At 46.3% G+C, this 11,942-nt stretch overlaps 1 protein-coding gene across 1 annotated transcript; it reads right to left on the reverse strand.

Moving 5' to 3' along the window:
• Positions 1-54: 54 nt before the first annotated feature.
• Positions 55-5,950, reverse strand: LOC118701135 (helicase SRCAP-like; the record flags this gene model as incomplete). Its single annotated transcript, XM_036405763.2, has 2 exons — positions 55-192; positions 5,766-5,950. Coding segments are annotated over 2 exons (323 nt in total), but the record flags the coding sequence as incomplete, so codon positions are not given.
• Between the last annotated feature and the right edge of the window lie 5,992 nt (positions 5,951-11,942).

Here is an 11,942-nt window from a genome sequence, read left to right on the forward strand (position 1 = left end):
TCCCCGTTTCTCCCCCATTTCTCCCCCCAGCTGTGCCCAGCTGTGCCCGGGTACCTTCTCCACGCTGCTCCAAGTGCGCACCTCGCGGGCGATGGCGGCGGCCACGCGGCGCAGCTTGGCCTGCTCCTCGCGCTTGGCGCGCTCCTGGCGCTGCCGCTGCTCCTCGTGGTGCCGCATCACCATCCGAACCACCTGGCACGGGGGGGGGAAAAAAAAGGGGGGACAGGTGAGGGAGGGGATGGGGAAAAATCCCCAAAAAAAATCTGAAAAAAATCCTAAAAAAATCCCCAAAAAAATCCCCAAAGAAATCCCCAAAAAAATCCGAAAAAAAATCCTAAAAAATCCCCAAAATCCCAAAGATTTTATCCCAAAATTCACTGAATTGACCCCAAAAATTCACTTAAAAATTCACTGAATTGGTCACAGTGAGGGACAGGTGAGGAGGGGATGGGGAAAAATCCTAAAAAAAATCCGAAAAAATCCTAAAAAAATCCCCCAAAAAAACCTGAAAAAAATCCCCAAAAAAAATCCGAAAAAAAAATCCTAAAAAAATCCCCAAAAAAATCCGAAAAAAAATACCCGAAAAAATCCCCAAAAAAATCCTAAAAAAATACCCGAAAAATCCGGAAAAAAATCCCCAAAGAAATCCCCAAAAAATTCCCAAAAAAATCCCCGAAAAAATCCCCGAAAAAAATCCCCAAAAAAATCTGAAAAAAAAAATCTGGAAAAAAATCCCCAAAAAATCCGAAAAAAATACCCCCAAAAAAAATCCGAAAAAAATCTGAAAAAAATACCCAAAAAAATCCCCAAAAAAACACCCCCAAAAAAATCTCCAAAAAAATCCGAAAAAAAAACCCCAAAAAAATGCGAAAAAAAAATCCTAAAAAAATCCCCCAAAAAAATCTCAAAACAAATCCGAAAAAAATCCCAAAAAAAATCCCCCAAAAAATCCCCCCAAAAAAATTCCCAAAAAAACCCCAAAACAAATCCAAAAAAAATCCCCAAAAAAATCCGGAAAAAATTACCCCCAAAAAAATCCTAAAAAAAATCCCCCAAAAAATCCGAAAAAAAAAAAAATCCCAAAAAAATCCCCCAAAAAATAAAAAAAAATACCCCCAAAAAATCCAAAAAAAAATCCGAAAAAAAATCCCCAAAAAATCCTAAAAAAAATCCCCAAGAAAATCCAAAAAAAAAACCCCAAAATCCCGAAGGTTTTTAGGCCAAAATTTCATTAAATTGGTCCCAAAAATCAGCGAAATTCAATTAAAAATTCACAGATTTGAGCCCAGTGAGGGACACCAAAAACCCTAAAAATCCCAAAAAAACCCCAAGTATCCCCCCAAAAATCTCCAAAAATTCCAAAATGTAAAAAAAAAAAAACCCTAAAAATAATTTTAAAAATATCCTAAGAAAAATCCCCAAAATTGTGAAGATTTTACCTCAAAATTCACTGAATTGACCCCAAAAATCAGCAAAATTCACTCAAAAATTCACTGAATTGGTCCCGGTGAGGGACACCAAAAACCCCAAAAAATCCCTAAAAAAATCCTAAAAAATCCCCAAAAAATCTCAAAAAAAAAATCAAAAAAAATCCCAAAAAATCCCAAAAAATCTCCAAAAATATCCCAAAAAATCCTAAAAAAAAAATCCCCAAAATTCATGAAATTGGCCCCAAAAATTTCCTGAATCCACCTAAAAAATCCTTGAATTATTCACAGAGAGGGCCGGGGGACCCAGGGGACCCAAATTTCACCCAAATTTCACCCAAATTTTGCCCAAATTTCACCCCAAATTTTGCCCAATTTTCATCGAAATTTCACCCGAATTTCACACAATTTTTGCCCAAATTTCACCCAAATTTCACCGAATTTTGCCTAAATTTCGCCCGATTTGCATCAAAATTTCACTGAATTTTGCCCAAATTTTGCCCAATTTTCACTGAATTTTGCCCAAATTTCACCCAAATTTTCACTGAATTTCACCCAAATTTCGCCCAAATTTCGCCCAATTTTCACTGAATTTCACCCAAATTTCGCCCCAAATTTTCACTGAATTTCACACCAAATTTCACCCAATTTTCACTGAATTTTGCCCAAATTTCACCTAAATTTTGCCCAGGTGTCCCCTGAGCTTCTCCACATGCTCAAACCCTCCTGAGGTGGCACCACAGGAGCTCCAGGGCACCAAAAACCACCAAAAAATTCCACCAAAAGTCGCCTGAATTTCATCAAATTTTCGCTGAATTTCGCTCAAATTTCACCCAAATTTCACCCAAATTTCACCTGAGCGTCTCCAGTGCTCAAACCCCCCTGAGATGGCACCACAGCTGCTCCCGATCACCAAAAACCACCAAAGAACCCCCAAACTCTCGCCCGAATTCCGCCCGAATTTCATCAAATTTCACCCAAATTTGCCCAATTTTCATCAAAATTTCACCAATTTCACCCAATTTTCGCCCAAATTTCCCCCAGGTGTCCCCTGAGCTTCTCCACATGCTCAAACCCACCTGAGATGCCACCACGGGTGCTCCAGGTCACCAAAAAACCACCAAAACTCGCCCGAATTTCGCCCGATTTTCACCGAATTTTCATCAAATTTCACCCAAATTTCACCCGATTTTCATCGAAATTTCACGAAATTTCGCCCGATTTTCGCCCAAATTTTGCCCAGGTGTCCCCTGAGCTTCTCCACATGCTCAAACCCTCCTGAGATGCCACCACAGGTGCTCCTAGTGCCGAAAAACCTCCGAAACTCGCCTGATTTTCATCAAATTTTCGCCAAATTTTACCCAAAATTTCACCTGATTTTTCATAGAAAATTCGCCAAATTTTCCCTGATTTTTGCCCAAATTTCGCCCAAATTTCACCCAGGCGTCACCTGAGCTTCTCCAGGTGCTTAGAACGCTCCTGAGATGCCTCCACAGCTGCTCCTAGTGCCAAAAACCACCAAAGAACCCCCAAAACTCGCCCGAATTTCACCCGATTATCATCAAATTCACCCAAATTTCACCCAAATTTCGCCCGATTTCATCAAAATTTCACCCAAATTTCGCCCAAATTTCCCCCAGGTGTCCCCTGAGCTTCTCCAGCTGCTCAAACCCCCCTGAGATGCCACCACAGCTGCTCCTAATGATGAAAACCCCCCCCAAAAACCCCAAAACTCGCCCGATTGTCATCGAATTTTTGCCCACATTTCGCCCGATTTTTCATAGAAAATTCGCCCGATTTCGCCGATTTTCGCCGAATTTTCATCAAATTTCGCAGCCAAATTTCGCCTGATTTTCATAGAAAATTCGCCAAATTTCACCCAAATTTCACCCAAATTTCACCTGAGCGTCTCCAGCTGCTCAAACCCTCCTGAGATGCCACCACGGGTGCTCCAGGTCACCAAAAACCACCAAAACATCGCACCGATTTTCATCAAATTTTGCCAAATTTCGCCCAAATTTCGCCTGATTTTCATAGAAAATTCGCGAAATTTCGCCCGATTTTCGCGCCAAATTTCATCCAAATTTCACCCAAATTTCGCCCAAATTTTGCCCAAATTTCACCTGAGCTTCTCCAGGTGCTTGGAACCCACCTGAGATGCCACCACAGACGTTTCTAGTGCCGAAAACCCCCAAAGAACCTCCAAAACTCGCCCAAATTTCGCCCGATTTTCATCAAAATTTCGCCCCAAATTTCGCCCCGATTTTCATCGAATTTTCGCCAAATTTCACCCGATTTTTGCCCAAATTTCATCCAAATTTCACCTGAGCGTCTCCAGGTGGTCAAACCCCCCTGAGATGCCACCACAGGTGCTCCTAGTGCCAAAAAGCCCCCAAAACTCGCCCGAATTTTGCCCGATTTTCACCGAATTTTCATCAAATTTCACCCAATTTTCGCCCGATTTTCATCGAAAATTTGCCAAATTTCGCCCGATTTCGCCCAAATTTCACCCCAAATTTCACCTGAGCGTCTCCAGGTGCTCAAACCCACCTGAGATGCCACCACAGGTGTTCCTAGTGCCAAAAACCCCCAAAGAACCCCCAAAACTCGCCCGAATTTCGCCCCGATTATCATCAAATTTCACCCCAAATTTCACCTGATTTCATGGAATTTTCACCCAAATTTTTGCTCGATTTTCATCGAAATTTCACCCAAATTTCACCCAAATTTCACCTGAGCGTCTCCAGGTGCTCAAACCCTCCTGAGATGCCACCACGGGTGCTCCAGGTCACCAAAAACCACCAAAACTCGCCCGATTTTCATCAAATTTTTGCCAAATTTCGCCCAAATTTCGCCTGATTTTCATAGAAAATTCGCGAAATTTCGCCCGATTTTCGCCCAAATTTCATCCAAATTCCACCCAAATGTCGCCCATGTGTCCCCCTGAGCTTCTCCAGGTGCTTGGAACCCACCTGAGATGGCACCACAGCTGCTCCGGATCACCAAAAACCACCAAAGAACCCCCAAAACTCGCCCGAATTCCGCCCGAATTCATCAAATTTCACGCCGATTTTCATCAAAAATTTCGCCCAAATTTTGCTCGATTTTCGCCCAAATTTTCACCCAAATTTCCCCCAGGTGTCCCCTGAGCTTCTCCAGGTGCTTGGAACGCTCCTGAGATGCCACCACAGACGTTTCTAGTGCCAAAAACCACCAAAGAACCCCCAAAACTATCCCGAATTTCGCGCCGATTTTCATCAAAATTTCACCAAATTTCACCCAATTTCGCCTGATTTTCATCGAATTTTCGCCAAATTTCGCCCGATTTTTGCCCAAATTTCACCCAGGTGTCCCCTGAGCTTCTCCAGGTGCTTGGAACGCTCCTGAGATGCCACCACAGCTGGTCCGGATCACCAAAAACCACCAAAAACCCCCAAACTCGCCCGAATTCGCTTGATTTTCATTGAAATTTCATCAAAATTTTCGCCAAATTTCGCCCGATTTTTGCCCAAATTTCATCCAAATTTCACCCCCAATTTTGCCCAGGTGTCCCTGAGCATCTCCAGGTGCTTGGAACCCTCCTGAGATGCCACCACAGCTGCTCCTAGTGCCAAAAACCACCAAAGCCCCCAAAACTCGCCCGAATTTCATCAAATTCCGCCAAATTTCGCCCGATTTTCATCAAAATTCACCAAATTTCACCCAATTTTCGCCCAAATTTCACCAAATTTTTCCCCAGGTGTCCCCTGAGCTTCTCCAGCTGCTCAAACCCACCTGAGATGCCACCACAGCTGTTCCTAGTGCCAAAAAACGCCCCCAAAAACCCCCAAAACTCGCCCGAATTTCATCAAATTTCGCCAAATTTCGCCCGATTTTCAGCAAAATTTCACCAAATTCACCCAATTTCGCCCAAATTTCACCCCAAATTTCCCCAGGTGTCCCCTGAGCTTCTCCACATGCTCAAACCCACTTGAGATGGCACCACAGCTGCTCCTAATGCCGAAAACCCCCAAAAACCCCCAAATTTCGCCCGATTTTCATCGAATTTTCCCCCAAATTTCACCTGATTTTCATCGAATTTTCACGAAATTTCGCCCGATTTTCGCCCAAATTTCGCCCAGGTGTCCCCTGAGCTTCTCCAGGTGCTTGTAACGCTCCTGAGATGCCACCACAGCTGCTCCTAATGAGAAAACCCACCCAAAATCCGCCCGATTTTCATTGAAATTTCACCCAAATTTCGCCCGAATTTCGCCCGATTTTCATCGAATTTTCGCCAAATTTCGCCCGAATTTCGCCGAATTTCCCCAGATTCGGCCCCGAGCGCCCCCCGGGCCCCACCTTCCTGGCCACGCCCCTCTTCCAGCGGCGCTCCTGGGCGAAGTCGGCCGCCAGCCACTGCATCTCCTCGCACAGGTAATCCCAGTGCACCTTGGGCCGCGCCGGCTCCGGCACCTTGGGCAGGCGGCGCAGGGACCAGAAACCCTCGCGCTTCATCTCGGCCACGCGGTGCTCGACCTCGCCTCCTGCGGGGACAGGGTGGGGTGAGGAAATGGGGGGAAAAATGGGGGGAAAAAACAAAAAAAACGGGGAAAAAATCGGCAAAAATTTGGCAAAAATTCGGATTTTTTATTGGGAAAATTGAAGAAATTTGGGGGGTTTTTTTAGTCAAATTCTGCTGGAGGTTTTAGTTGGGGACAGGGGAGGGATAGGGGAGAAAACAGGGAAAAAAAATGGGGGAAAACCAAAAAAAACGGGGAAAAAATCGGCAAAAAATCGGCAAAAATTCGGCAAAAATTCGGATTTTTTTATGGGAAAAATTGAAGGAGTTGGAGGGATTTGGGTGAAAAGTATCAGGAGGTTTTACCTGGGGACAGGGGAGAGAAACAGCGAAGAAAATGGGGGAAAAAACAAAAAAAACGGGGAAAAAATTGGCAAAAATTCGGCAAAAATTCGGATTTTTTATGGTTAAGTTTCGATAAATTTGGGGTTTTTTGGTCAAATTCTGCTGAAGGTTTTAGTTGGGGACAGGGGAGGGACAGGGGGTGAGAAACGGGGAGAAAATGGGGGAAAAACCAAAAAAACCAGGGAAAAAATCGGCAAAAATTCGGCAAAAATTCGGATTTTTTATGGGAAAAATTCCAGAAATTTGAATTATTTGGCTTAAAAATATCAGGAGGTTTTACCTGGGGATAGAGGGGACACAGGTGAGAGAAACAGTGAAGAAAATGGGGGAAAAACCAAAAAAAACGGGGGAAAAAATTGGAAAAAATTGGAAAAAAAAATTGGCAAAAATTGGAAAAAATTGCAAAAAATTCTGATTTTTTATGGGAAAAATTGAAGGAATTTTGGGGTTTTTTTGTCAAATTCTGGTGAAGGTTTTAGTTGGGGACAGGGGAGGGACAGGGGGTGAGAAACGGGGAGAAAATGGGGGAAAAAACAAAAAAAACGGGGAAAAAATCAGAAAAAAATTTGAAAAAATTGGAAAAAATTGGAAAAAATTTGGATTTTTTATGGTAAAAATTGGAGAATTTTGGGGTTTTTTGGTCAAATTCTGCTGAAGGTTTTACCTGGGGACAGGGGAGGGACAGGGGGTGAGAAATGGGGAGAAAATGGGGGGAAAAACAAAAAAAACGGGGAAAAAAATCGGAAAAAATTTGAAAAAATTGCAAAAAATTGGAAAAAATTTGGATTTTTTATGGTAAAATTTGGAGAAATTTGGGGTTTTTTGGTCAAATTCTGCTGAAGGTTTTACCTGGGGACAGGGGAGACCCAAAGGAAGGAAAAAATTAGAAAAAAACCCCAAAAATTGAAAAAAAAATGGGAAAAAATTGGATTTTATATCACAAAACCAGTATAAACCAGTATAAACCAGTATAGCCCAGTATAGCCCAGTATAGCCCAGTATAGCCCAGTATAACCCAGTATAGCCCAGTATAACCCAGTATAACCCAGTATAACCCAGTATAGCCCAGTATAACCCAGTATAGCCCAGTATAGCCCAGTATAACCCAGTATAGCCCAGTATAACCCAGTATAACCCAGTATAACCCAGTATAGCCCAGTATAACCCAGTATAACCCAGTATAGCCCAGTATAACCCAGTATAGCCCAGTATAACCCAGTATAGCCCAGTATAACCCAGTATAGCCCAGTATAACCCAGTATAACCCAGTATAGCCCAGTATAGCCCAGTATAGCCCAGTATAACCCAGTATAGCCCAGTATAGCCCAGTACAGCCCAGTATAGCCCAGTATAACCCAGTATAACCCAGTATAGCCCAGTATAACCCAGTATAGCCCAGTATAACCCAGTATAACCCAGTATAACCCAGTATAACCCAGTATAGCCCAGTATAACCCAGTATAACCCAGTATAGCCCAGTATAACCCAGTATGGCCCAGTATAGCCCAGTATAGCCCAGTATGGCCCAGTATAGCCCAGTATAGCCCAGTATAGCCCAGTATAGCCCAGTATAGCCCAGTATAGCCCAGTATAACCATTCCCAATGCATTCCCAGTATATCCCAGTACAAACCAGTATAACCCAGTTTAACCCTTACGTGCTTGGCCTGCTCCGCGATCTCGGCCGGGCTCCTCTCCCACAGCCAGGGGGGCTCCAGTACAGCCCAGTACAGCCCAGTATAGCCCAGTATAACCCAGTATAACCCAGTATAACCCAGTATAACCATTCCCAATGCATTCCCAGTATATCCCAGTATAAACCAGTTTAACCCTTACGTGCTTGGCCTGCTCCGCGATCTCGGCCGGGCTCCTCTCCCACAGCCAGGGGGGCTCCAGTACAGCCCAGTACAGCCCAGTATAGCCCAGTATAACCCAGTATAACCCAGTATAACCCAGTATAACCATTCCAATGCATTCCCAGTATATCCCAGTATAAACCAGTTTAACCCTTACGTGCTTGGCCTGCTCTGCAATCTCAGCCGGGCTCCTCTCCCACAGCCAGGGGGGCTCCAGTACAGCCCAGTACAGCCCAGTATAACCCAGTATAGCCCAGTATAACCATTCCCAGTCCATCCCAGTATATCCCAGTATAAACCAGTTTAAACCCTTACGTGCTTGGCCTGCTCCGCGATCTCGGCCGGGCTCCTCTCCCACAGCCAGGGGGGCTCCAGTATAGCCCAGTATAACCCAGTATAACCCAGTATAGCCCAGTATAGCCCAGTATAACCCAGTACAATCAATCCCAATGCATTCCCAATGCATTCCCAGTAGAAACCAGTACAAACCAGTACAGTTTAACCTTACGTGCTTGGCCTGCTCCGCGATCTCGGCCGGGCTCCTCTCCCACAGCCAGGGGGGCTCCAGTACAGCCCAGTATAACCCAGTATAACCCAGTATAACCCAGTACAGCCCAGTATAGCCCAGTATAACCCAGTACAATCAATCCCAATGCATTCCCAGTATAAACCAGTATAAACCAGTTTAACCCTTACATGCTTGGCCTGCTCCGCGATCTCGGCCGGGCTCCTCTCCCACAGCCAGGGGGGCTCCAGTACAGCCCAGTATAGCCCAGTATAACCCAGTATAAACCAGTATAACCCAGTATAGCCCAGTATAACCATTCCCAATGCATTCCCAGTACAAACCAGTATATCCCAGTATAAACCAGTATCACTCACATGCTTGGCCTGCTCCGCGATCTCGGCCGGGCTCCTCTCCCACAGCCAGGGGGGCTCCAGTACAGCCCAGTATAGCCCAGTATAGCCCAGTATAGCCCAGTATAACCCAGTACAATCAATCCCAATGCATTCCCAGTATAAACCAGTACAAACCAGTACAAACCAGTACAATTTAACCCTTACGTGCTTGGCCTGCTCCGCGATCTCGGCCGGGCTCCTCTCCCACAGCCAGGGGGGCTGCAGTACAGCCCAGTATAGCCCAGTATAGCCCAGTATAGCCCAGTATAACCCAGTATAACCCAGTATAACCCAGTACAATCAATCCCAATGCATTCCCAGTACAAACCAGTATATCCCAGTACAAACCAGTATCACTCACATGCTTGGCCTGCTCCGCGATCTCGGCCGGGCTCCTCTCCCACAGCCAGGGGGGCTCCAGTATAACCCAGTATAGCCCAGTACAGCCCAGTATAACCCAGTATAACCCAGTATAACCATTCCCAATGCATTCCCAGTCCATCCCAGTATATCCCAGTATAAACCAGTTTAAACCCTTACGTGCTTGGCCTGCTCCGCGATCTCGGCCGGGCTCCTCTCCCACAGCCAGGGGGGCTCCAGTACAGCCCAGTATAACCCAGTATAACCCAGTATAACCCAGTATAGCCCAGTACAATCAATCCCAATGCATTCCCAGTATATCCCAGTATAAACCAGTTTAACCCTTACATGCTTGGCCTGCTCCGCGATCTCGGCCGGGCTCCTCTCCCACAGCCAGGGGGGCTCCAGTACAGCCCAGTATAGCCCAGTATAACCCAGTATAGCCCAGTATAACCCAGTATAACCCAGTATAACCATTCCCAATGCATTCCCAGTCTATCCCAGTCCATCCCAGTATATCCCAGTACAAACCAGTTTAACCCTTACGTGCTTGGCCTGCTCCGCGATCTCGGCTGGGCTCCTCTCCCACAGCCAGGGGGGCTCCATACAGCCCAGTACAGCCCAGTATAGCCCAGTATAACCCAGTACAATCAATCCCAATGCATTCCCAGTATAAACCAGTATATCCCAGTTTAACCCTTACGTGCTTTGCCTGCTCCGCGATCTCGGCCAGGCTCCTCTCCCACAGCCAGGGGGGCTCCAGTATAACCCAGTATAGCCCAGTATAACCCAGTATAGCCCAGTATAGCCCAGTATAACCCAGTATAACCCAGTACAATCAATCCCAATGCATTCCCAGTATATCCCAGTATATCCCAGTCCATCCCAGTACAAACCAGTATATCCCAGTTTAACCCTTACGTGCTTGGCCTGCTCCGCGATCTCGGCCGGGCTCCTCTCCCACAGCCAGGGGGCTCCAGTATAACCCAGTATAGCCCAGTATAGCCCAGTATAGCCCAGTACAGCCCAGTATAGCCCAGTATAACCCAGTACAATCAATCCAATGCATTCCCAGTCCATCCCAGTACAAACCAGTATAAACCAGTATATCCCAGTATAACCCTTACGTGCTTGGCCTGCTCCGCGATCTCGGCCGGGCTCCTCTCCCACAGCCAGGGGGGCTCCAGAGTACAGCCCAGTATAGCCCAGTATAGCCCAGTATAGCCCAGTATAACCCAGTATTGCCCAGTACAGCCCAGTATAGCCCAGTATAACCCAGTATAGCCCCAGTATAGCCCAGTATAGCCCAGTATAGCCCAGTACAATCAATCCCAATGCATTCCCAGTATAAACCAGTATAACCCAGTTTAACCCAGTATAACCCAGTATAATCAATCCCAATGCATTCCCAGTACAAACCAGTACAAACCATATAAACCAGTACAATTTAACCCTTACGTGCTTGGCCTGCTCCGCGATCTCGGCGGGCTCCTCTCCCACAGCCAGGGGGCTCCAGTACAGCCCAGTACAGCCCAGTATAACCCAGTACAGCCCAGTACAATCAATCGCAATGCATTCCCAGTACAAACCAGTATATCCCAGTACAAACCAGTATAAACCAGTATCACTCACGTGCTTGGCCTGCTCCGCGATCTCGGCCGGGCTCCTCTCCCACAGCCAGGGGGGCTCCAGTACAGCCCAGTACAGCCCAGTATAACCCAGTACAGCCCAGTATAGCCCAGTATAACCCAGTACAATCAATCCCAATGCATTCCCAGTATATCCCAGTCCATCCCAGTACAAACCAGTATAACCCAGTATAAACCAGTACAATTTAACCCTTACGTGCTTGGCCTGCTCCGCGATCTCGGCCGGGCTCCTCTCCCACAGCCAGGGGGGCTCGGGGGGGCCCTCGGGGGGGCCTCGGGGGGGGGAGGGGCGGGCCTCGGGGGGTCCCCGGGGGGGGAGGGGCTGCCGGGGGAGCCCCCAGGATGAGGAGGGGAGACGGGGCTGGAGCCGCTCATCCTGCCCGAGGGCACCTGGGAACGGGAAAACAGGGGGGGTTTGGGAGAAATTCCGGGGGTTTTGGGAAAATTGGGGGTTTAAAAGGATTTTGGGGAAAAGATTTGGGGTTTTTAGGAAAAAATTTGGGGTTTTGGGGAAAATTTGGGGTTTTTAGGGGTTTTTTTAGGGGGTTTTTGGGGGAGTTTTTGAAGGGGGGAATTTGGGATTTTAGGGGAGAAATTTGGGAATTTTGGGAGAAATTTTGGGGATATTGGGAAATTTGAGAGGATTTTGGGGGAAAAATTTGGGGTTTTTGGGGAAAAATTTTGGGGTTTTTAGGGGAAAATTTGGGGTTTTTAGGGGGTTTTAGGGGGATTTCGAATGGGGGAGTTTGGGATTTTAGGGGGGAGTTGGAAGCAGAATTTGGGAATTGGGGGAGAAATTTGGGGATTTCAGTAAAATTGGGACATTTGAAGGGGATTTTGGGGAATTT

The sequence above is a fragment of the Molothrus ater genome, unplaced genomic scaffold (genome assembly GCF_012460135.2).
Source record: "Molothrus ater isolate BHLD 08-10-18 breed brown headed cowbird unplaced genomic scaffold, BPBGC_Mater_1.1 matUn_MA731, whole genome shotgun sequence".
Taxonomy (NCBI): Eukaryota; Metazoa; Chordata; class Aves; order Passeriformes; family Icteridae; genus Molothrus; species Molothrus ater.